Below are 26,396 nucleotides of genomic sequence, written 5' to 3' on the forward strand. Positions count from 1 at the left end.
AGGGAGTTCTTACAAGTCACTTTACGGACGCGTTTATGAGCTATCTGTGGAGTTCATTGGGGTTATCTTATGGCTACTTACAGGGAACCTATAACCTACTTGGAGACGGTACCAGTAAGGTCCAGATATGCATAGTACATCTAAAAGTTACTTAAGGGTTTTTACTGGGAACCTATGGACTGCTTACAAGTCACCTTATGGATAATTACAAAGTACCTGATAAGTTCATTGGGGTTTTCTTGATCCTACTTCTAGGGAACCTATAAGGTACTTAGAGAAGGTTCTGCTAGGCCCAGATACTCAAAGGGCACCTAAAGGTCACTTTGGGGGCAACATGTAGGGTGTTTACTGGGAACCTATGGAGAGCTTACCAGTTACCTATGGGGGTAATTATGACGTGTCTGAGTTCATACAGGTTACCAATGGACCTGGGGGGTAACTTCAAGGGTCCTTATTAAATAAAGTTACAGGGTTCCACCCTGTGTTAAATCATTTCATTCTTCTATAAGTAATCAGATTTTAGCGTTCCAGGTTGTTTTGGGGGTTTTTTTTGTAGTTTTTATTTATAAGATGTAAAGCTAATCTTACATTTCAATGAAAAATATCTTGAAACTCTTTCTACCCCCATCAGTTCTCATTGTGTTACATGTTGCTACCAGCGTTTCTTGGTGAAAGTAAAAGTTTCTGTTCAACAGCCAGATGTTTCCATCAGATCTGCAAAATGTTCATGTAGTGTAAATTTAGCTCAACAGGAACTCATCTCTACTCTTTTGTGACTCTTGAGAAAACCTTTTTTTTTCTGGATTTCTTATTTAAAACGAGCGAGTGGCTCACATATCAGCTGTCAGGGGTCAAAGGTTACAGTCTGAGGGGAATCGGTCCGACTCTATAGAAAGCATTTTTCCTTTAAGAGATCTTTAAAAAAAAATGAGAGTATGAACTGAAGGTATCTTACAGAATATATGTATGTATATGTGATATGCATATACACACATTCATATGAATATATATGAATTTCAAATGTTTTAAGAGATAATAAATTGTTAGAATTATAATAAAGATAAACAAAGCTCTAGTTTGTGGTGGTTTGTGTTCCTGTGAAGAAACATTTTGCTTTTCAGGTTTTGTCTTCATCCTTGCAGATGCAGGTAAGCCTGAAACATTTTATCTGTGATAATTTCAGTTATTTACAGAAAAACATCTGAAGTGTCTTCAGTAAATAAATGGACGCTCCTACTGAGTGTGGAGTACAGAACAGGTCATTTGCAAGTTTGTGCAAGAATATAAAAATAAAATGGAAGAAAAAACTTTAAAATTCCTAAAGAACAAATTTATGTAAGTACTAGTTAGATCTGTTTTTCTTTTCAGTTTGGAATAAATGTAGTTTTACTTTTCCATCCCACACAAAAAATATTCATCCTCTTGACAATTTGCTTTTATATCCTAAAAATTAAAACGTTTTCAACGTTTCTCTAAAATAAGTTCTTATTTTCAAAATGTGACGTTTGCAGGTCAAGTTTTGATAGGTTGTAGTTTGCAGAAACATTGTTTTGTAAGTCACTTTATTCTCAAAATATAAGCGTAATTAACCTGGTCTGCAGGCTACGATGCCTGTCCTGCTCTAGTCAACCATTTCTGAATTTAATAAGTTCCCATCAGGTTTAAAGCTAAATTTTTAGGTAACTGAATATTGAAGAATGCATAAATGTTCATAATCACAAAATTTCAAATTCAAGTTTTATTTATTCACAATTACATAAAGTAAATCAAAGAAATGTGCTGCAACTCGGTGAGGACGTCCACAGGAATAAAAGTCTGAAAAGAAAATTACAGCAAAATTAACTTTCAATATTCAACAAGGAAGCAGATAAAGTAATTTGAATATTTCTTCAGACAGCTGCACTTTCTCAAGTTTTATGAGCCAAGTGCAAACGTCACAAGAAATCAGAAATTCAACATGGATTTTAACACAAACCTCTTCATTTACTCGTCTTTCCTGTGATTCAAACCCTAAAAAGAAAAAGAAAAGTGTAAGTTTGAGATTGAAATTATTAGGAGGACGTCATGAAGTCATTTTCTCCTCAGAAACTCTGGCTTGTCAAGGCCAAAGATGCACTTTGTCTCCATACAGACTCAGAGCCCAGTGCAAGTCATCAGGGGAGAAGCTTAGATTCTCATTGGACTTGAATGTTTGACCCACCTAGCAGAGTCCAGCTTCATTTACATCATTTCTGCATCACCTACAAATGAAAAGAGGATGGAGTTAACTCTATGGTGTATGATCACTTAGGCTCAACAAGCTTTAGCTTTAATTTTCCTCAGAAACTCTGGCTTGTCAAGGCCAAAGATGCACATCTTCTCCATACAGACTCAGAGCCCAGTGCAAGTCATCACAGGAGGGTCGAAAATGGTAAATAATCACAGAAAACCGTCATTTAAAGCGAACAGGAACTAAAAATCGCGTTTAACTGGCACTTTGAGCATAGCATGCTAGCAGCTTATGCTAAACACGTGGAGTCAGCTCCACGTGGTTGAAAACCAGTCTCCATAGGAAAACTGTCAAATTTTATATTTAACTACCTTCATAGCGCGTATTATATACCCTGTGAGGTAGAGATTGTTAAAAACACAGAAAGACTTAAACAAGTTAAATTCGGCTCACAATTGATCCACGGAAGTATTTAGATTACGAAAAAACGTGCCAAAATAAGCCAATTTACGAATGATGAGTAACAGCTGGAGACTCGCTAAAAATGTGGAATCTTACAGTGAATATTGTAAAATATTTCTGATCTAAGTAATGCTAATTTACCTCCTCATCGAAAAGTGAACCGTTCCTCAACTCTTCACCAACAGTTACTGAACGGTTATAACGGAGGCTGCGCAGTTTGACTACTGGCAGCAACGTAACTTCCGCTTTACTTCCCCCTAGTGGACGGGAGGAGGAATAAGCGCTTTACCCTGAACAAAAATCAAACGGAAATACTATTTGTTGCATTAATTTGAAATCAATAAAAACATACAGCTCCACCCTCCTGAAACTAATTACATAAAAACTGTAGCAAAACGTTTTGCTATTTATATTTATTATACATTTATGTGACTTTATATAATTTATAGTGTATATATTTAGAAAATTTGAAATAAAATTGCAACAAATATACAAAAAATCACATCTTGTGGATATTGTTTAGCTGTTTTGATTTTAAACAAACAAAACCAAATTACTGCTACTAATTAACATTTTTTACTTTGTATTTTATTTATGCATTTATTTTTTGGAACCAGGGGAAATTAAATAACTATGTCATGCTACATCACAAGTCTGCAATCTTTACAACCTGCAGAGACAATTTTATTTGCAGACCAATCAACTTAACTTCTTTTAGAATCGCAAAATCTCAAGACCTCTTGAAAAAAGAAAACTTATAAGTTTAGATAAATATCTACCATAGGAATTTTATTATTTTTAAAGAACCACAATTTTATTTCTATTTTTAGGATTTAAATTTTAAAAAATTAACTTAAAATTTTAGTTTTTAGTTTTTATTCTGTGGGCTAGAAAAATAAACATAAATTCTAATCTCATGACAAAAATAAAACAAATTAAATACATATATTTAATATTTTTTAGGGTAATTCTTTGTGGAAATTCAATGCAAATATTGCAAAATTGGTAAAAACCCACGATTGTTGTTGTTATATACATTTACAAAAATTTGCTGGTCGTTTTTTCCATTTTTAGCTAAAGCTAAGGAGCTGCAGGTAGCAGTGACAAATATCTAATTTTGCAGCAAATAAAAAGAAACAAATGTAAAAAATACTATCTTAAAAAAAGAACATTTAGGCGTAATTTATATATTTATAACACCATAAAACACGGCGTGCCTGTGTTGATATGTGAAGTTACTTTCTCTGACCACCAGAGGGCGCTCTCTCCCCCTCGAACATAAAATCACATTCAGTAAATTAGAAGATGCTTCTGATGAGGCTCGTTAGCTTGATTAAAAGTACCTTTGGAAAATTACATTTAATCAGGTATTAAAACTACATTTCATTAAGCCCACATTTCTGTATTTTTTTTTAATTAGTCTGCTGTAATATACTAATTATAATGTCATGTTTTTACAGCGGAAAATCATTGTAATTTCCAGGAATAAAAACTTGAAACATCAGTTTGTGTGGTATAAACGTAATGAATTAAGCTACTGAGATAAATTCAAATGTATTGATTATGACCGTATATTAGAATAATTAACATTAAACTCTTTGTGAAGAGAAGTGAATGTTCTGTATTATAATGTAATAAAAAGGAAGTGAACATGTCTGATTTCTGGATCCCTCAAGCCAAAACCATGTTGGTTTAAGTGAAGGCTCTGAATCACGCTGGTATGTGTCAGTGGTTGTTTATCTGCTGTGATGGACTGCTGTCCTCTTCAGGATGTATTAAATCTCCTTGTCAGAGTGACTCCAACATCAGGACAATGTGACATCTGTACGACCAGCATGCCGGGCTGCTGCAGCTAAAACCACCTGGCCTTTTAACAATCCTTTTCAGCAGAAACTGGCTTGCTTTGCTCTGCTCCTTTCCCAAAAAAATATCTGTACTCCTATAAAAACACGGGCAGTTATCTGTTCTTGTGAAATCACATATTCAATCACGATTACGTACTTTCAGTTTATTACGGCCTTCATCCAAGTTTTAAGAATAATATCCCCTCAAATCCTTCATTGAAATGTGGATTATCATTAATTGCAATTTTAATAAGATGAAGAAAAACATTTTTGTAGGTTAGTCATGGAGTTTGAAAGTAATGTGTGACTTCCTGATGATGATCCAAATAAACACATAAATGGCCAAAAAGTAATAATAATAATAATTTAACGTTTTTACATGACTCGGGATTTGGTATGTAAACCCCGATCGATTAATTAATAAAGTTCGCTTATATTTTTTCCCTTTTTCCAGTGTTGTAGTTTGGCCTCCAGCCAGCAGAGGGCGCCGCTGGTCATCCTTAAAGCGGTGCCGTTTGAGTCAGAAACAAAGATGGCGGCGATTTCCCAGAGCGGCAAAGAGAAACGATCCCAACGGAGTCCGACTTGGGATGTAAGACTCATTTTATCCGTTAATGTTTCGAAATATTAAACACTCGACAAACTGCGGAGTTTCCGTCAACTTCTCAACCAAAACTTACAGATTTGCTACGAAGGTGTGGACGTTTAAACAAAAAACGGAGGATTTAAAGCAGAAAAATAACGTGATAGAAAAAGACATGACGCCAATAAGCAGGGTTGATTTTAGGGACTGTTTAACTTTAATCAGCTGAGATATCCACATTTTCTATTTAGTCAATATTTAACACAGCTGACAAAATGTTTGAATATAATGATGTACTTCTATTTTAAAATTCTTTATACATCTTCTATGACGGTAAGAGCACTAGATTAACTCGTTAATCGATAACTTTCAATTTTTAAATAATATTTAGTGTACTGAAATGTCGGAAAAGAAGCGCATGGGTGCCAGTAAATGTGGAGGACAGTAAATTTAACATTTTGGCCTTTTTTCTCCCGCCTCATGTCGTCATTTCCTTCTACTGTCCTTCCAGAGTTGATTATAGGTTTTCTGAGAGCAGGTTGAGCAGCTGCGTGCGAGCTCTGCAACACACACCTGTCTAGTTATTTACCTGGCATGCCCTGGCAGGTGGAAATGTCATGACTAATTGCCACAAAGTCAGAAATATGTGAGTGTGTGCAGTTGTTTCACTTTAAAGTTTCTCAGTATGTATTTATATACAGAAACCAGACGTGACATCCAGCTGTGAAGGCTGGCCTTCCTAAAAATCCCAGAGGAATGTGGATGAGAGAGGGAGTAAGGGGATAAACTAAAGCACAGATGTGTATTTTTGCTGGTACACATCCAAAAACTATATCTAGTTTGGTGAATCAGCTTATTTCACACACCCAAAGTTCACTAACTCAAAGAGACAACTTCCAACAAGTGGTGACGTCCAATGAACAGGAGAAAAACCTTTCTACAGCTGTGTTGGTGAGAAAAGGAGGAGACAGGTTTAGTAAAATGGGGGAGGGAAGAGAAGAAGGCAGGAGGAGGGAAAGAACATTGACATAAACAGAGGGGCAAAGAAAGGGGAAGAGCAGCAGCAGCGTTCTGGACGGGTGGAAAATCGGCGCTGGAGAGGGTTAAGAGGAGGAGTTGGACGAAGACAAGACAGCGTGGAGAAGATTTCAGAGACTAACTGGAGAAGAAGAAGAAGAAGGAGGAAAAAAAAAGCCGAATCGGGAACGTCTGCTTTGCTGAAAGAGGTAAGGAGCTCTGATGGTTTTCATTTAGAAGGGATCTCCAGCAGTGACGAGGCTCCTGTTTCTGCTCCCCGTCCATTTGTTGCTATATATTTCCTGCATGCAACATGTGTGTGTGTGTGTGTGTGTGTGAGTGTGCGTGTTGAGTTATGCGTGACAGATGAAACGAGGACAGAGGGAGGGAACGAAAGTGTGAGCCAGGATTCAAAAAGGGGGGAAGACTTTGCTCTACTTGGAGCTTCATATGGACTTTGACAACTCCAAAGATCTCAAGAAATTCAAATTTTCTGGATCCATAATGGGCATTTGAAGAAAAGAAATAGTAGAGAAGCAAATTCCTTTTCTGGGAATGCAAAAAGTGAGGATAAAAAAGTCAGGGGTAAGTCATAAACCTTCATTGTGCTGAAACGGCATGAAGATTTATTGAGGTTTCTGCAGTGAAAGGATGAAAACTCCAAACATGGTTATGTTTATGCTGAAAAGTTATCAGGATAATGGAATCTGGGTCAGTTCCCTCCTCCTGCAGGGTCTTTAACCTCCCAGAAGAAGCAATGAAGTTCTGTTTATAATAGCAGTTTGACTAAGACACCAATTTAAGGAGAAAGTTCTTCTTTATTGCTTCTGAAAAGCTGCGTCAAACTTTGCAGAGTAGTTGGACGTAATTGGTAGAGGAAGACAAAGGGGCAGAACTCCACGACCTTTGGGTTCTCCTGGGAACCCCGCTATACCCCGATGAGAGGCGGCCAACGTTGGGAAAGCATTCAGGAAGTGAGGGTCAGGGGTTAAAAGGCAGCCCGCTCGTTATTTCTGCGACCTCCTGCAGCTTTCTGTGTTGTGTAAGCCCCCCCAACCCTGGCGGCGGAGAAGATTGAGCCTGTACGGTGGAGCATGTGATATCCCGTGAACAAGCGAGACGTGGAGGGAAATCATTGGATCTAATTGTGCGCCTGAAGAGGAGAGATGGTTGCAGGGAGGAAAAAACTGACGTCTCTGTCTGGGTGGAGTTCAGCTTCACCAGCAGCTGTGGGTTAGAAACACCAGAAGGCATAACGACTGCTTGCTCTAATATTAAACTGAGAAAAGGTTCTGTTTTCATGAGGTCAGTCACACCCTACAGACCACAATACAAGACGGCCCTGTTCTTCAAAACAACCTTCTGGATCAAAAATATGTGACCAAACACAAACTACAACATGCAGAATATCAACTTGCTTTATTATTTATGCAATAATGTTGGTAAAAACCTCAGATACCACGGTGCCTTGCTGTCACTAAGGTCATAGGACAGTGGACACGATCTTTCATTTGATGGAACTTGGGTTATGTTCACACAGCAGGCAAATGCGACCCAAATCCAACTATTTTTATCGGAGTCTGAACAGCACAAATTCGATCTTTTCACCTCCAAAAAATCCAATCTGTCCCACTTCCATATGTGGAACTAAACTGGATATGTGTCCGATTGCTTTCAAAGCGCTAGCATCCTGAACAATTGTGGCATTTTATCTGACTTTTACATTATTGATGTGAGACATTCGTCATAATTTTGCTCTGGAAGAAGTGAGACGCAGTAAGTCCAGATGAAAACGTTGGCTGAAAATCAAAAATTAAGTCAGCTCTAATCAAACTCTCGTTTGTTTGCCGAAAAAGTCCAGCATAGACATGGACATGCGAAAACATGGACATGCATAGACATGCGAAAAAGCAATCAAACTCTGATGCAGACCAAAAACATGAACTCTAGTTTGCCTATAAACCTCGGTCTCGGTTCAGTTGAAGTGAACTCTGGGGCAAATGTATACATCAACTGGACTCCAAAGCAGGAAGTGGACCACAGCGCAGGGCATTCTGGGTAAATACAACTAAACAAACGTGAGAATCTATCGCTAGCGGGAGAAATGCCTAGTAGTCTTTACCTAAAGACAAAAGAGAAATTTTACAACCTCTAAAATCTGATGCTGCTTCCTTTTTTGTTTACGTTTCCTGAAGAAGGAAATTGAACTTGGTGCCTTCTTCAGAGGTTTTCGTGTCATTTCCTTCTGCAGTTCTTGGTGTTCTTGGTGAGGTTTTTCAAAGGCTTTGATTCGTTTGACTCAGATGAAAGAGAACCACAGCAGCTGAAAATGTAGCTGCTGTGTTGCAAATTTGGGCCCCAATGGAACCAAGTCTGTCAGGCGTGAAAACACATTTAGTGTCATGTTTGTGGATTGTGGCTGCACTGTGGCGCAGTTGGTAGAGCTGTTGCCTTGCAGCACGAAGGTTCTGGGTTCGATTCCCGGCCCCCGTCTTTCTGCATGGAGTTTGCATGTTCTCCCTGTGCATGGTGGGTTTTCTCCGGGTACTCCGGTTTCCTCCCACAGTCCAAAAACATGACTGTTAGGTTAATTGGCCTGTCCAAATTGCCCCACAATTTGTGTGTGTTTGGACAATTTGTCCAAACACACACAAATTGTGAGTGTGTGTGCATGGTTGTGTGTCCTGTGTGTCTCTGTGTTGCCCTGCGACAGACTGGCGACCTGTCCAGGGTGACCCCGCCTCTCGCCCGGAACGTTAGCTGGAGATAGGCACCAGCAACCCTCCTGACCCCACTGAGGGACAAGGGTGAAAGAAAATGGATGGATGGATGGTTTGTGGATTGTGAGAGGGAGTACCTGGAGAGAATCCACACAAACTCCAAGCAGAAAGAGCCCAGACTAGGGTCTTCTTGCAAAATGATGCCACCATGCAGCTCAGATTTAAAGAAAAATCATCAGTTTGGCTCAGATCTTTGCGTCGATGATGTAAGAACTTGGCTATCAAACTATGAGAATCGAATACCGACCCACAACTTGTTGAGGTAGATCATACTGAAAAATGCTGTTTTACTTCTTTACCCACTAAAGAACAACAAAATCTAAGGGGCTTTGATATCGGAGAAAATATTGCAAAAGCACCAATGGGTTGTATTCAGGTCTTTCTATAAAAGCGCCTTTAATAAGATGAAGGATGTTTACACCAGATTCACAAAGGCTGCAGTTCTAAAACCTTTTACCATCTGAGAATATGTCTGCACTGGAGACATCAAGATTCTCTTGTTGTTTGCCAAAGTTGTTGTGCAATAACTGCAAGAAAGAAAATGAAAGGGCTTTTGTAATTTACAAGATTCTTAGAGAACCTTGATGGAAAATGTGTTTAGTGAGTGAATTACTTCCACTTTACAGTGCAACACCTCTGTTGTCGCCACTTGTTACACGTCTATTCCAAGTAGTTCCCTAACTTGTCCTACCACTACGCTGCATTTTTAAATGTTTAACCTAATTTCTCCATCTTCAGCCTGCAAATACACCATATAGGACCAAAACTGTTTGTGTTTGTAGAAGAAGATGCATGTGCACCACAACTGTAAAAATAAGCGTTTGTGAAAGACGGGATGAGTTCAGTCATAGACCCAATTTATTTTCGGATGGCTCATGTTGCAACGCTGGGAATGCTGGGAGGCTGCTTCTCAGTGTAGTCGTCAGAGCTCATTATTAGCAGCCTCCCGTTTACTGTAAAACTCGCCCCGAGGTTCAAATTTACAACGCAAATCATCTTCCAACAGCGGCTCCAGCTCTTTATCTTGCACACAGAACCTCGACTATACGACTCAGGAACTGACATGTGTTGCAGCAGCTGCGTTTCCTCATTTCGGCCCTGACGGAGAGCAATGGTCTGTAAGCTGGATTTCTGATTTCCTGGTGAAGTGAGAAATGGAGTCCTACCAGCTGGCGGTGTTTGCTTTGAATAGTTGTTTAAAGTTTTAGAGTTGCATTTAGGAAATGTTGGAGAAAGACAGCTGTATGGCAAATATACTCTATACTGGCTTTGCTTTTTGTCTTCTAGTTTAGCAGGAGTTAAACTACAGTATATCTGCTGTGCTGGTAGAAAAACGAGTAATGGCCAATAAAGTTTTACTGGTAGGGAAACCAGCAGGTTTCATGACTCATTAGTCAATGACTTGACACAGTATGACAGTCTGACACATGTCGACTGGGGTGAGGGTTTGTAAGTCTACACAGTCAAAAAAGTTAACAGCAATAATTTGGATTATTTAGTCATAAGAGAGGAAAGTGGTGAATATTTTTTAAAGACTTATTTTCACCATGTTATTTATTCATTTATAAATGTCATAGTTTCAAACTAAATGTTTAATTAGTAACTAATATTTCGTCTGAAGCTAAACATTTAACTCGCTAGCCAAATATTTAGCTAATAGGACAACCTGCCGATAACCTGGAAGCGGACTATCAAAATAAGAGAGGTGTTTTCCGAACATCCTGCTGCTGAGCGGCCGCATGTAAGTGTTGCTGTAGACGTCAATAATGCCATTAAAACGGGTCATGTTGCATTTTAAGCTGAAATATTGTATATGACGAGAGGAAAAGAAACAACGATTACATGAGCAACAGTGAATCAGCCACGCCAGCAGAAGTTACCCCGCTTTTATTTTGATAGTTGTAGTTCACTTCCGGTTATCGGCAACTGAATTTTGCATTAGCTAAATATTTAGCTTTGAGCTAAATACTTATGAGTATGTAGTTTGTCAATTGAATATTTAGCTCACTAATTAAGTACAAAATTTGAAAATGTGACATTTATAAATTAATGAATAACATGGTTGAAAAATAAAACACAATTTTTCTCTGTTATGTAAGCTAAGTATCTCAGCTATTTTTTCCTAACTTTACAAATGAGAGAATAATGGCATTTTTTTCTTACTAGTTGGACCAATGTGTTACTCATTTGTCTTTTTTTTTTAACTAGTTCAGGAAAATATTGAACTAGTTGTGTAATTTACCAACTTATGATGCAAAGTCCTGATCTGGAAGGCAGAAATGATGGTTGATGTCAAGGATATTAAATAAATATGGTTCTAAAGCTACAACTTAGAAGTGAAGAATATCAAAATAAAGACAATTGAAGTTATTTAAAAGTGCTCCCTGGTTTATTTTGTTCATGAAGCAGTTTTATATAAAAATGTTCCTCTGTGTGTAGTTAAGTGTTTTGTTTTTTGTTTTCTTCCATGTTTGCAGATAAACATGTAAACATGCAGAATGACAACACAGTCAGAACTAATCTGAGATGCTTTTTTACTTTCCCAGAGAGCACGATGTCGACGTCGTCATCAGAAAACAATCCCGAGGATGTCACCCATCGCAGCTTCTGGATGGTATGTGCAGTGTGTGTGTGTGTGTGTGTTTTGTGTGTGTGTGTGTGTGTGTGTGTGTGTGTGTGTGTGTGTGTGTGAGGACCGGGAGACATGGCTTCCCTTTCTCAGTCTGAAGGTTGTGTTACTTCCAGTCAAAACAGAACAAATAGTTTTGTTGCTCAGGGAGCAGACCTTCAGAAACGAGGCTTTATCTCCACTTTTAAATGTCAGCAGCAACCTCTAGGCTTTCAGAACTGCCTTAATTGGAAGTTTCTTTCTGATTATTTTTGGCGAATCTCGTCTTGTGGTTACCTGCAGCAGTGCTGCATATTTTAACAGGATTTCATTTTCACCGTTTTCTACACAAAAAGGCAAAAGTTACACGCTTGAATTAGTTCATCACTGTGCATTTTCATAAAACGTCAACATGAAATTATTTTTAATATCCAACAAAAATAACTCTAGTTAATACAAGTTTTATATTATAACTCAGCTTTTATTTGCTTTATAAATTATCTAAACCGAGGATGTTCAAAAAGGGAGCGGGGGCCATTTGCGGCCCCTGTACTGATTTTGTGCCACAATTGACCACAATTCAAGATTTAATTAAATAAATTAAGACAAAACAAAGTTATGATCTTTCCCCAGCTTGATAATTTCCTTCTATTGTCACGGTAACTAAGACCACATCTACCCATTGACTTGCACTCTAATATACACCTTGGTGCACCCAAACCTGCTTTTAATATCTGTATTAAAACTTGGCTAATACAGAAAGTGTTTTCAAATGAAGACTGACCAAGATCCTGTTTTTATGGCCAAAATATTTTTCAGTTTTCTTCAATCGAGTCCAGAATAATAATCAAACAGTATGATCAATAATCAGTAAGGGAAAACCATTTGAAGTCTGACAAAAAATTCAGATTATTTGTTTAATTTAAAATAGTTCAGGCTTAGTTTGTAGTTGAGTAAAACACGACTACATAGTCTGTGTTTTGATTTTTAAGAAAAAATGTTCACCTACATACATTTGAGCTGAAAATTTATTTTGACTTGCGTGACACAATTTCTGTTAAATCAGAAATTATCCAATGTTAAGCACATTTTTTTGGTAAGCTGTGTTCAGTTTCACTGCCAGACTTTACAGACTCAAGAAATCCCCCAAGCAGAACCTCTCTGACAGCATGAAGTAGGTCAAGAAACCTCAAACAACAACACATTATACAGATGAGAACCGACGTCGACATCCATCGGTTTGTTTCCAGAGTCATTTCTGAATATTTGAGACTCCAGAGAAACGCAGTGAGAGAAAACATGAAACGGCTCATTTCAGTGTTTGTGACTAAAACATAGAAACGTTACAAAAACGCAGCACTCTAAAACCAGAACAAAAATAACACAAAGGCCCGTCAAACTGTTAACTTAATAGTCACCAAGAATGTTCTCCAGACTGATGAGACACAGGTTGACCCTTTTTTAGAAATATGTGTCCCATTGCGACCGTTGTAAAAATTTACATGAAATCGGGAACGAACAACATACCAACAGCCAAACCGGGTCTGCTTTACTGCTTCAGGACCTGGACGGCGTCCTGTAATTTATGGATGCTCAGCTCTCTACCAGAAAACCCTGGAGGAAAATATCCAGCCATCAGTTCCTGAGCCTGAACTCAAGTTCACTTTGGGTATTCAGAACCACCTCTAAATGATTCGCCAAGAATAACGAGGATTTCAAGTGTTCTAGTCAAAGTCTGGGTTTACATCCAATTGGTGACCAACTATGCTTCCTAAAACAGGTTAGACTAGGTCAAAGGTCGAAACAAATTGTGTTTATTACATTGTTTTGTATAAAATCGTTCTTAGATAATGAGATTTCTATCTGCTCAGCTCAGAATGGGCTGCTTTAGGGTGTCTAGTCACTTTAAATCAAAATAAGCTGCTGCTTGTCACTCAACGTTAACACTTGACGTGGCTGCAAACAAATGCACAATTATACAACCGTACATCTTTGAAAAGCATTAGTAGCACCTCCTGTGCAGCCAACAAGAGAGCAGCAAATGGTTTCTGGATGGAACGTCAACAACAAAACTCTTGTCTTTTCCAGCAGCCATTGTACAGCAGTAAAACCAGCTGACCAAACATGCTGTGGCGCTCTGTTTGGGTTGCTAGGTAACGTGTGGAACTCTCCTGTGGTTGCTAGGTAACGGCACAGTGAATGTGACTTAACAATCAGAAGGTTTCTGAAACGGCTCGTTTTCCAGACACTAAAAAACTTGAACTTATCGTCATAAAACAGCCGGGTGTTTTTTTTTTGTTTGTTTCTTTGTTTTTTTAAGTGCCTGGGCTGATTTCTAGAAGCAGTTGAGACCCAACAGAAAGAAAGTTAATTTTGTGTAATAGGCCTCCTTTAAATCGGCCATTTGCAAATCTTCCATTATGGCTGAATTAAAACAATTTTGGCAAAAAAAAAAAGAGACAAAATTTCTCCTCAGTGAAGTAAAACACAAAACTAATTCAAAAGCTTATCAGGTTTAGGGGGTAATTACTTTTTTACATGCTCTAAGAAAACAAATGAAATCTAATGTCTTATTTTTAACCAGGTTGTAACTGGGTGTGGGTGAACACTGAGTGTTTGGACTGGTTTCTGCTGCTGTTTACTGGGATCACTGGGGCTGCCCCACTTTGATCTCTCTCCTCCTGTAATTTAGGAAGCCTCCCGTTGGGTTGTTGTGTTTCCAGACCACTTCCTGTCTGTCATCCTGCTGCCACGCTTTACGGCCAACGCTGCAAATGTGAAACAGAGTAGACCAAGTTTGCCAAATCACTCAAACGCTTTCACTAAGCGCTTTCCAGCGTTTAGTTTGATTCAAACTAAAATCATCCCTGGTTTGTTTTTGATTCAACTTATCCTGATATTCAAGATTTTTACGTTTATTTTTAGATTTCCTTGGATTTTAGCTGGGTTTTTTTTCTCCTCTTAATTTAAGCATATCTTTTGCGGATGTTATTGTGGAACGTAACTCCAAATTATTTACATAAATTACATCTATTTTCAAGTTTTTTTTTTAAATATTCAAAAGTAAAGGTTTCTTTGGAAGTGGTGTCAAAACTGTTGAGCCAAGAAAATAAAAATAAAGCTAAAATCAGGTAAATTAGTCCAGTTTTTTATTTGTTTGTTGTTGTTTTTTGTAGGGAAAGAATGTTGTTCAATTTATTTCCAAAACTGTTATCAAATTCTTTACAAATATTCTCATTTCTTTGGAAATTTCTTTTAGAAATAAAATATTTCTATCCGTCAGTTGAACAAATTTATTCTTAGTAATAAAAACAGGATTTGAGTCACTTTCCTTCAGAATAGTTAGTATATTTTGTCAAGTGTAATAAATAAATTAAAAGCTAATTTGGGTGCAGCAAAGCTGTTTTTTTCAGTGAACATGGAGGTTCGCTGTAAATCTCTGCCAAAATAAGATGAAACTAAAACACAATTCCTTTGTACTTCTTTCTCTGAATCAATGAAAATACCAGAGATAACGCAGGTTGACAGATTTTACAGTTTTTAAATTTTTTTACCTTTTTATATCTGCTCTAAAAAAGTTATTTAATCTTTATTTCACCAGGAACATCCCACTAAAAATCCCTTGGAGGTAAATCCTGACTTACAGAACAATCACACCAAAACCAAAACAAATTAAAACCGTTATAAATAAATTAAAAATATTCCTCAGTTAAAATATTTACAGACAGATTATTACTTCTCAAAATCAGTGAGAACAGACTTAAAAACATTCAGAGACAACATTACCTTTAAGTTCATGTAATTCTGCAACTGTAAGCTGAAGAGATTTCTTTCCAAGTTCAGTTTGGACTATAGGCACCAAGAGCACAAAAATAAATTTAATAAGTATAGAAATAAAGTATAAAACATTTTGTTATCCTACAGTTCTTCGACATGCAAGCTAGTGCATTTCTTCACTGTAAAAAGTTAGTTTTTCAAACAATATTTTGAGGAAAATCAATAATAAATCACAATCATTATCACAAAAACCTGCAGTACTGCAAGTTTAAATGCTGTGTTGTATATTTTATGTAAAAACAGGGAGCGTAATTCGACACGCATGTGTTTGACACGTCTGTTTGTTGGCTGTAGTAGAATTAGATCTGCCAACTGGGTCTCTGCAGTGCTGCTGTTGGCCTCCAACCGGATTCCTCAGCTGTTTCTGCTTAATGCACAGACGAGAAAGAAAAGGAGAGTTGCTGGAAACCACAACAGATGTAAAGTAAAAGAAAGGATAAATGAGGAGAAAAGGAGAGAGAAGGGGAGGGCATAGATGTGAAAGACCCCAAATGGTTTCAATTAACGCGTAAAACCGACGATACAACACAACTCGCTAAATAACAGTATTGACTATAAAATACAATAAGAAAGGATTAGTGTAGCAAAGAGTGTCTTTTATTAAATTCATATCTTCGCAGACACATTGAGGATTATTTACATGCCTGGAATTCAATATGTCTTCTACCATTAGCTGAAGGCCGTTGTGAGCGCCACCGTGTGCAGCAGCAGCTCTACGGAGAGGCGCTGCGTCACCGGCGTGATTAGGAACATCTGTGGAACCGGTTCGGCAGTCAGACGAACCGGCTCACACGCGTCCCCGTCGGTTTATACACGCGGCGCGATGATTTAACAAACAGTGACAACGCGCGATTTGAGGTGTCTTTTCAACCAGCTGTCGACTCGCGTCAGTCGCTGAAAGAGTCTGACAGGAAGTGAAGAGCGCAGCGGAGCCGGAGCTGATGGCGGCTGCCAGGAAAATGGCAGATATTTCCAAATTCCACATCTACAAACAACAGACGAGCTGCGGAGACGTTTCTGGCTCAGGGCTGGGCCGCACGCTTTGCTCCTTATATGGTCAGTTCACCGCAGGAAGTGGGGTCAAATGGCGCTAGTAGTATGTCACGTGACTGAAATGGTTTGTAATTTTTGCTAATATAAAGTATTAAATAAAGTTGACCGTTTCCTGAAGGGTTGTTCAGGTGAGCTTCTCTTATCTGTGCAGATTGATCTGATTTTAGGTTAGCTTAGCTTAATTTGGTTGAACTAAATCAGACAAATTTAGCTCAGCTTAAGTTATTTTATTTGATCTTACCTTGTTTTAGATTTGGTTGCGCTATGCCTTGTTTATCTGATCAAATCGAATAAACAAAGGTTAGTTTAGCTGATTTTAGCTTAGCTTATTTTGGTTTAGCGGATTTTCCCCGAGCTTATTTATCTGATCTTAAGTTATTTTATCTTTTTTCTTGAGTCAGTTGTTTTCCAAGTTGATCTAAATTAAACTAAGCTAAATTAATATGATTTAATCATATTCTGGGTTACTTGGCATAGCTGATTTTAGCTTAGCTTAATGCTGTTTAGCAGATTTAGCTTATTTTATTTTATCTGACCTTAAATTATTTTTTACAGTATGTTTTTGTTAATCTTATTTTAAGTTTGTGTGCTGTAGGTAGAGTTGATTAATTTATCTTAATTAAATTTAGGTGATTTGATCTTATTCAATGCTGTCTTAATTTAGCTTAGCTTAGCAGATTTTATCTTATTTAACTTTGGGTGATGGTGGTTGCTTTCTTCCTAGCTGATTTGATCTGACTCTGGGTTATGGCGGATGATTTTAGCTTTGCTAATTTAACTTAGGTTAATTTATCTGATCTTTTTTTCCCTGTAATAATAACAACCATAAAATGCTTTAATTTATCTTAATTTCTCACAGTTTACCTTGGTAAAATTTATTTTAATTTAACTTTGTTTATTTTAGTGACATTTATCTCAGTTTGTCTTATATCAGCATAGAATTGATTGGTTTGTTTTTGTTGTAGAGTTATAAAAAGAAAAAAAACAGATAATTTCCATTCTTCTTGATTGTTTTCCAAGATGAGACAAACCAAAATAAAATACTGTAAGCTAAAATATAATAATATAGTAATAATAATAATAAGCTAAAATAATCCAAGCCAATGTTCAGATAAAAAAATAAGCTGAACACATTTTTTATATTAGCTAATTTAATCAACAATCTGAAACCGTTTTATGTTTTGTATCTTTGTTGATAAAAATGCATTGTTGCATTTTAATCTAACGGATCTGGTAGATGAGATTCGCCACTGCAGTTTGTGTTGAGTCCATTCAGCCTCCCCTCTTCCTCTTCCTGCATCGTGACAGCCTGGGAACTATCATCCCACCGTGAAGCGCACAGAAGATTCCTTCCAGGCCTGCAATGACATCGTGGCGTGTTTCCAGGAGAGAGCCCGCGTGGAGAGGCAGTACGCCCAGCAGCTCGACGAATGGAGCAACAAGTGGAAACCAGTGGTGGACTCCAGTGAGTGTTGCCTCTGCAAAGCAAATGATGAACGCATGAAAGCTAAACCCTCCTGCTCCTCCGTTAGGTCCTCTGTACGGGTCGCTACTGAAGGCTTGGCAGTGCTTCCTGTCGTCCGCCGACCGACTGGCCTCGTTACACGCTTCCATCTGTCGCTCCCTGGTGTCGGAAGACGCAGACCGGGTCAGAACCTGGCAGAAGGACACCTTTCACAAGAAGTTATTTGGAGGCTTCAAGGAGTCCCAGGACATTGAGACTGGGTTTGCACGCGCTCAGAAGCCCTGGGCGAAACGGCTTAAGAAGGTAAAATTTAGTTTGTAATAGTCGGAGGTGGGTAGAGTAATCAAAAATTTTAGCAAATGAAAGATGGCCATTCAAGTAGAAGTAACAGATTTTAGATCTTTTAGATGCTGCAGCTACTAAAACCTTTAGAACAATTACTAAGAAATACTTTAAAATTTTTCTAAATACAAAATATTTAGGCTTTACGTCAAACAAAGTTTGTTTCCTAAAGAATCATTGAGGTAAGTTTGTCTTATCTGTGCAGGTTTATCTTATTTTAGGTTAGCTTAGCTTAATTTAGTTTAGCGGATTTTAGCTTAGCTTATTTGATCTGATCTTAAGTTATTTTATTAGTTTGTCTTAGTTGATCTTAGCTTGTTTTAGTTTCTGTGCTGTAGTCTGGGTGGATTTATCTGATTTAAGCTGATTTGATCTTATTGTAAATTGGCTTAGCTGATTTTACCTGGGCTGATTTTAGCTTGGCTGATTTTTAGAAGTGTGCCGATCAATCGGCCACCAATCATCATCGGCCGATTTCCATGAAAAAGTGCATGATCGGCGATCATTGTCTCTTGTTGCCGATACCGATCACCTGCATCTCATTTCTCAGCCTGCCTGTGCAGCTGGTCTCCTCTTTCCTTCACACTGCACAAATGCGCAGCAACAAATCCTAAGCGATGTGTAACTATAACGCACTGAGTGAATGGGGAGGTTTGCGTGTTGCGGCAGAAAATTTAAGCAGGTCAAAATGCATCAACACAACGAATCTAATACGACATAAAAACAATGTCATACTTGACGGAGTTTGGCTACATCGAGGCTCACTGCAGTAAAAAAGACATATGGAGGATCAGATAGCAGGTAAAGCAGCGCACAGCTACAAACACTCACCCGGATTAGCATGACGGTCAGAAAGCTAAACAAATAACCCGCAAAATTATTTAAGTCTTCGAGCTGCGATGTAAGACGCTGGTTCTGCTCTCGCTGTTGAACCGCTGCTACGCTACAGGTAGTAATATTTCACAGACGGAGCGCCGCTTCTGCTCCACCTGGTAGTGACTCTCACACCGAACCTCTGCTTAAAGCTTTAAGCGAACTTCTGTTTAAAGCTGCAGCATCTAACTTAAAAAATACATTTTACATAAGTATTAAAACTTCCGCTGTCCTAACATGAGACAGATAATCTCTAAAAAAATAATCGATCTCCTCCCTGCTCTGCATAATTACTCCGCTCAGTCAGAAACAGCCACTCAGAACTAGCAGTAATCAGCTAGCCGCCATGCTAACAGGAAGTTTTCATTCAGTAACTCTGGATTGTTTATTGTAATGGATCCTGTATTTGCCTTTGAATGTTAAGTTTTATACTTGAATTTTTTGGCAATATTGAGAGGTTTTATTTTGGCTCTTTGCATTATTTAGCCTCTTCAGAACCTCCATATGTTATCAGTCTGTTAAAGATAGTATTACCGATAGTACAATTTGCACAATGCCTGTTTTTTTTAGTTTTCTTCTTGGAAAAAGCATCTAAATTAAAGTGAATTCATGGTTCCTTTTTCCACATAATGTAACCGTAGTGCACCTATATTCCTAAAAGCTCCTAAAAGCAAATTTGATCAAAAACGTTACTCAAGTAAATGTTACTAGTTAAACCAACTCTGCTAATAGTGTTATTTTGCATGTAATAATTATTATTTTCTTCCTGCTTGAATTGTTGCATTTAGTTTTGATCCATGATGTTGAAACCAACATTTATGAATTGCTTTAGTTTGCAGTTCATGTTGTTCAGCATATAATGAATTTAATCTTTTATATTTGCTGTGAAAATTACTGTAATCATTCCTGAGCTGTGCCTCCATGAGTTTGGCCTTTTAAAAAGTTGACCTTTGCGGTGTATCATTAAAACCTCCCAGCTGGTGTAGATGACATTTCTTGTTAACGGATTATATTTATGTATTAATTACCTCTCAAATCATGTAGTTTTCTCTTTGTGGGCATGAGAGCCCAGAGTGTGTCCTTTCTGAAGCGATCGCTCTTTATTTTCTCTTGAGTCGTTTTAACATTTTGTTCTTCTAAAAAGAAAACAATCATGTTTTACATTTGTGATTAAGTTGTTTCTTTAGGCTTTAAGTCCAGCTAGCATTCACATATTGGACCCGTATGAATAAAAGATCCACTGAAAAATGAGTCCTGGATGAGATTGTCTATTGTTAGCATAGTTATTCCACAGTTATTGCTGTTACAGTTGGATAACTCTGGGCTGAAAAGTGGCGTCTCTGTACGTTTTGAATACGTTTATATACATCTAGATTAAGGTGGCATCCTTAAAAAGTCTTAAATTTGTCTAAAATTAAGGCCTTAAATATCTTGAATTTATTACAAAAATGTAAGTTGGCCTTAAACACATTCATCACAGCTTTTTGTCGCAGCAGGACAATTTAGTCTCAGATATTCTATGTAGTTTATTTTCTGTCAGGCAAACATTTGATTTGCGTCCAGACGTCGTCATAACGCTAACACTAGTTGCTAATGTACTCCTGCTAGCTAGGTAGCAATCGTAGTTGCCATCTCTTTCAGTTCTTGTTGCAAAATAACTGTCGTTCTTGGTCTTTTTTTTTAATTTCACTGGTTTTCCAGCCAGCTTGCTCTTTGTTTTATGGGTAAGTGCAGATTTATTGGCTGGACGATGTTTGTTTTCGCCACTGACTCACTTCTGTTGTTAACTTTGTTCTGTTAACTTCTCAGCTTGTCACTGCATTACAGTAGCATCCCTCAACAACACCCTAAACTTACTGTTTTTCAGCCTTCAGTTTTGTTAAGGTGGCGTTAAAAGTCTTACAGGAAACTTGCAGATGTCCTGTATGCGGTGCTGATGTATGTGATGCAAAAAGAGTGCAGTGTCATCAGCATAATGACAAATGTATCTAAAAGATGTTGCCAAAGGATTCTAGACTGTAAGGAACTATCAATGAATCTGGTTGGAGAATCCAAACAACGTATGATTGCAGAAATCGATCTTTTGCAACTGTTATTGTAAAATAACTTCAATGTGTAGTAATATATTTATCATTTTCCAGGTTTTCTTGGCTCCATTGGCTTCTCTTCTAGTCAAAGTTCTGCTTCCGTACCTTCTGTGACCAAATGATCTGTTGTTTTTTTCCCCGCAGCTGGACAAAGCTCGGAGGGCGTACCATAAGGTGAGCCGTAAGGAGCACGCCGCTAAGGAGAGGGACTTTCACGCTCAGGGAAACCCAGATGTTTCTATCGACAAGCAGAAAAAGATCCAAGAGGAGCGTGAACTGGCTCAGCAGGAGGCCGAGAAGGTGAGTAACGTGCATCATCCCCTTTCTTTTTACTTTAAGTTAAAATGTGATTCGTCTCCATCTGTTCCACTCATTTGCCTCCTAACTTGAAAAATTCAGTCCTTGTGTGGCGTTAAATACACGCAGTGATTTTCTGTGAAGACTGACGCGATTAAAGCTGCGGAAGGACAGCAGGTTGTCCATTAATTTCACAGATGGGGGTTCAACCGGGAGCTCCCACTCGGCAGTAAAAATGGCTCATAACAGCAAATCAAGTACTCCAAAACCAACGAGGGCTAATGGCCGAATGGGGGGCAACATGTAAACTGTTTTTGTCTGTAATGGCAGCAAAAGTCGAGTCTCTTCTCTCTAATTAGTTGGTGTTTAAAGTTTTGTTTTTTTTACCCTTTTCCAAACCATAAAACTTTAATCTGAGGTTAAAATGTTCATCTTTCTGTTATTGTATCATTAATTACTTTTAAAGCTGCACTAGCATGAATGTTGTGCCTGTATTTTATCTTTATTCTATTTTTTCTATGTATAAAAAAAATGTAAATCATATTTACAGTTAAAACATTTAAGGTTTGCTTGAAAAACATCTGAGTGTTTAAAAAAACTTAAAAGCACGCTGCAGAAAAAAACTAACGTTAAAACATTTTTAGCCTCTTAAGACTGCAACTAATGATTGAGTAATTGATTAATCGGATTTATAAAATTTCCTTTAACCACTTGCACATTTTTATACAATTAAATGCAAATTTTATATGTTGTATAATTTAGCAAATGACCTTTTTTTGAGTCTTCACTCTCCAGTTAACGATTAATCGATTAGTAAATGGGCTGACGATTATTTCAATAATCGATTAATCACGATTAATCGCTTCAGTTACCTGTAGTTGTTGCTGCTTTGGCTGAATCTTAGGTCCGCGCTCGCTATGAGAAAGTCCTGGAGGAGGTGAACCGCTACGTTCCTCGCTACATGGAGGAGATGGAGTCCGTTTTCGACCAATCCCAGGACGAGGAGCGAAGGAGGATCGTGTTCCTGAAAGACGCCTTCCTGTCCATCCACAAACACCTGGACGTCACCACCAACGAGAGGTGAGCTGCCCTCGCTGCGCCGACAGGCGATGAGGCCCGAATGGTTTTCATGGCAGAGCTTTATTCAGCTCTCACTGGCCAGAATAAAACATAAAGCACGACAAGAGGATGAAATGACACGCTAACGTATGCTAACAAGAATTAAATTATCTCATAAGTTTATTTATTCAAATAAAATTGGTTGTACGTTGTAGAAATACGCTTCCTTGTGTGAAATAAACATTTTTATTAACGTAAAGGTTCTGCTGCATTTAAAGAAAAGCTGCAAACGACGCAGAAAAGTAAACAGGAAGTGCTAACTCAGTGACTTCCGGTTTCTTGATTTTCAAAATAAAACTGAATAAACAGTGTAAAATTATCTGGCGTATTAGAAAATTAATATTTTTAGAAATATGTTATTCTCATAACTTTATTTTTATTATTTCTTATTAGAAAACTGACTTTATTTTTTAAAAATTATGACTTAATTCTCATGACTTTATTCTCATTATTGTGACTTTAATCTCACATTATTTTGACTTTAATCTCACATTATTTTGACTTTAATCTCATTAATTTCATGTTATTTTGACTTTATTTTCATTATTGTGACTTTAATCTCACATTATTTTGACTTTATTCTCATTATTGTGACTTTAATCTCACATTATTTTGACTTTAATCTCACATTATTTTGACTTTAATCTCATTAATTTCATGTTATTTTGACTTTATTTTCATTATTGTGACTTTAATCTCACATTATTTTGACTTTATTCTCATTATTGTGACTTTAATCTCACATTATTGTGACTTTAATCTCTTTATTGTGACTTTATTCTCATTATTTTTGACTCTATTCTCTTCATTGCTGTGTTAATTTGCTGCTGCTCGCCTGCACTCACTGTTGGTTCTGGTTCTCTGATGTGTCAAACATGTAGTTGTGATTTATTTGTTTTTGTTTCTCCACCATTTGTTCTTGACTGTGGTGACTTTAGATCAAACTAAACTTTAGATCAAACTAAACTTTAGATCAAACTAAACTTTAGATCAAACTAAACTCGACGCTGATTAAAAAATTGCTCCACTTCTTGTTATTGCCCAAGTTTTTCTCAGTGACTCTTAATGGAGAATCGCAGATAAAAAAAAAAGCCATTTAATTACATTTCAAACATCTATCACAGCTGCAGGGCGGGAATGGGGGAGATGTAACGTCCACTCAATGCTTTTTAATCTCTGTTTTACGACGATGGATTTGTCGCTCAGTGTGATCGCCGTGTACAGCGAGCTGCACAACACCCTGATGGGCATCGACGATCAGGACGACCTGCGCTGGTGGAAAAACACTCACGGGCCCGGCATGCCGACCGACTGGCCTCACTTCCAGGTGCTTGATCCGCGCCGACGTCCGTGACTTTTACAGCAAAGTTCAGTTCAGTGGCTCTAAATTAAACCGTATTCAAATCTTTCAAAGGATTATTCACCTGAGAAGAAAAGCAAAAAGGGGAAGAAGGAGGTGGAAAAAAAGAAAGGAACAATAGAGAAGAGGTTAGTGGGTCTGTGGGTGGCCATGATTCTGCTGTTCGGTCAGTCCAACAATCCTGGTGTTCAAATTTAATCCAGACATTTTAATCCAGATGTTTCTCTAATCCCGTTCAAATCCAACCACAATGTTGGTTCATTTTTTTTATACCAGAAACGGTTTGGATGTTTGAGGTCAATCGATCAGCTGCTGGGTGAAATGAAAAAGAGGAATTTAAAGATGACGACTCATTTTATTCACTTTGGGGGATGGAGGGATGGACGGATGATGGATGGATGGAGGTATAGATGGATGGAGGTATAGATTGATGTATAGATGGAGGTATAGATGTATAGATGGAGGTATAGATGTATAGATGGATGGATGGAGGTATAGATGGATGGATGGAGGTATAGATGTATAGATGGATGGATGGAGGTATAGATGTATAGATGGAGGTATAGATGGAGGTATAGATGGATGGATGTATAGATGGAGGTATGGATGGAGGTATAGATGGATGGATGTAGGTATAGATGGAGGTATAGATGGATGGATGGAGGTATGGATGGAGGTATAGATTGATTGGGTTTATTTAGCCTGTTCTCCTCCATGTTGTCGTTGTTTCTGTTTCTCCCTCAGTGAGATGCTTGGCGGCGTGAGGGTCAGAGCTCTGTACGACTACGTTGGCCAGGAGACGGACGAACTGTCCTTCAAAGCAGGTAGACCAGCAGCTCCGTTCTCCACGTTTCACAAACCTTCAAGCTTCTAGATCAGGCTCTGGCTGAGCCACACACATCTAAAATAACTAATTATTTTATCTTTTTTTTATTAAAGATTATAAGATTCTTCTTGAAGTTTAAAGCAACATTAAGTCGTTTTATTGTTTCAAAATGGCGACTTGGCTGCTGCTCCTGAAGAACACGTTGCTGTAAAGAGGTTAACACAGGAAGTCGCTCTTTACAAATTAGCTGCAATAATTTGGATTATTTATTTAAGAGAAAACAAGTAGGGATTAATTTTCTAAAGTCATATTTTCACCATGTTATACGTTCATATTTAGCTAAATGTCAGTTTAGACTCACAAAAAAAAAGAATATTTAGCTTCTAACAAAATTAAAATATTTAGTTTGAAGCTAAATATTTAGCTCGTTAATTAAATGTTTAGTTTGAAACTGTGACATGAATAAACGAGTTCAATGTTCTGTTTCTCAATAGAAAACAGGACGAGCTGAATATGATGAGCTGAATAATCCAGATTATTGTTGTGAATTTTTGACTATAACTTTAGATGGAAATAATTTGAGACTCGTTTAACTAAAGCTGTAACGTTTCAGTGACTTCAGTGTAAAATGAAGCAAAGATTTTCATAATCTTCAACATATTTTTTACTAAACGTGTGATGAGCCTCCATTTTCAGTCCCTTCTGTCTAATCTGACTCCTCTAAGTAAAATCAAGTGCAACAAAAGGTGCAAAGTTTCCCTTTTGCACCAGATTTATTGAATAAATCCATGAAAATGTAAGGAATCGGTCCAGAATAATACGCGAGAGTGAAAAGTGTCTCTGCCTCTGCAGGTGAGGAGTTTCTGAAGATCGAGGATGAGGATGATCAGGGTTGGTGTCGGGGGAAGAAGGACGAAGGCTGGGAGGGGCTTTACCCGGCGAACTACGTGGAGGTCGTATAGTTCCCACAAACCGGATGGAAATGGGTAGAAAAAACCCGGCGCTGCGTCTGGTTCTGATCAGAAACATTAAAAAATACTTTAAAACTTAAAACCCAGATGTTTTCCAAACAGGAAAAACTTCCTTCACCTGTTTTGACAAACAGATTTGTACGTTTTTTTTAACCTCCTGAAGGATTTTAATGAATGTTTTAAGACAAACGTACATCCCTTTATGTAACCATGACAACTATATGTTGGAGTATAAAGTCACGCTGGCGTTTGGCATCGAAGCTACAAGACAAGACTGAGATTTTATCTTGTTTCATTTTTTTCACGTTGCTTTTAAAACTCAAGCAGCTGCAGAAGTGAAGGTGAAAATCGTTAGAAATGTTTGGAGCCTCCAGGTAAAATAAACACAAAACTCTTCAACGAAGTGACGCTGAATGCGTCTTAATTTGTGGGGTTTTAATACCTAAAGTTCGTTTCACCTCCACTTTTCCACTTCGCTGCTTGCAAGGGAACAATCACATAAAGCGGAGCCAATTATTGAGCTTTATATAAACTCTCTGATCGCTTTATTTCTCCGTAACGTCTCCAAATCGGCAGATTTCTGCAGTAATCTGAAGAATAACTGCAAACATTTTCATGTTTCCAAAGACTTTTAGGAGGAAATAAACAAAACTTAAGCGAAGA

General features: G+C 37.8%; 1 protein-coding gene and 2 long non-coding RNA genes across 9 annotated transcripts in view; 1 reads left to right on the forward strand and 2 right to left on the reverse strand.

Annotated features, from left to right (window-relative positions):
- Positions 1–1,723: 1,723 nt before the first annotated feature.
- LOC103468970 (uncharacterized) lies at positions 1,724–2,933 on the reverse strand. Its single transcript, XR_534276.2, has 4 exons — positions 2,813–2,933; positions 2,201–2,240; positions 1,976–2,010; positions 1,724–1,815 (listed from the first exon to the last, which is right to left on the reverse strand). It is a non-coding gene; the product is annotated as an uncharacterized LOC103468970 (long non-coding RNA).
- Positions 2,934–5,085: 2,152 nt separating this feature from the next.
- On the forward strand, positions 5,086–26,396 carry LOC103468968 (protein kinase C and casein kinase substrate in neurons protein 3). 6 transcript variants are annotated; one of them, XM_008416393.2, is made up of 10 exons: positions 5,086–5,107; positions 11,442–11,509; positions 17,702–17,858; positions 17,926–18,161; positions 21,305–21,460; positions 22,362–22,537; positions 23,783–23,903; positions 23,991–24,064; positions 24,681–24,760; positions 25,615–26,396. In XM_008416393.2, exons 2-10 carry the CDS (start codon positions 11,450–11,452, stop codon positions 25,722–25,724), a joined length of 1,170 nt encoding a protein of 389 aa, XP_008414615.1. In that variant the 5' UTR covers positions 5,086–5,107; positions 11,442–11,449; the 3' UTR covers positions 25,725–26,396. The 6 variants fall into 6 exon arrangements, with proteins under 6 accessions (XP_008414615.1, XP_008414612.1, XP_008414613.1 ...); XM_008416390.1 differs by lacking the exon at positions 5,086–5,107 and adding an exon at positions 5,114–6,324; XM_008416391.2 differs by lacking the exon at positions 5,086–5,107 and adding an exon at positions 6,518–6,700.
- The window catches only part of LOC103468967 (uncharacterized), a 35,848-nt gene continuing 31,976 nt past the window's right edge, over positions 22,525–26,396 (reverse strand). For both annotated transcript variants that reach the window (XR_534274.2, XR_534273.2), the window contains exons 3-4: positions 23,868–24,000; positions 22,525–22,611 (exon numbers count right to left, since the gene is read on the reverse strand). This is a non-coding gene — a long non-coding RNA (uncharacterized LOC103468967). The remainder of the gene's footprint in view (positions 22,612–23,867; positions 24,001–26,396) is intronic.

This window comes from Poecilia reticulata, linkage group LG8 (assembly GCF_000633615.1).
Source record: "Poecilia reticulata strain Guanapo linkage group LG8, Guppy_female_1.0+MT, whole genome shotgun sequence".
NCBI lineage: Eukaryota > Metazoa > Chordata > Actinopteri > Cyprinodontiformes > Poeciliidae > Poecilia > Poecilia reticulata.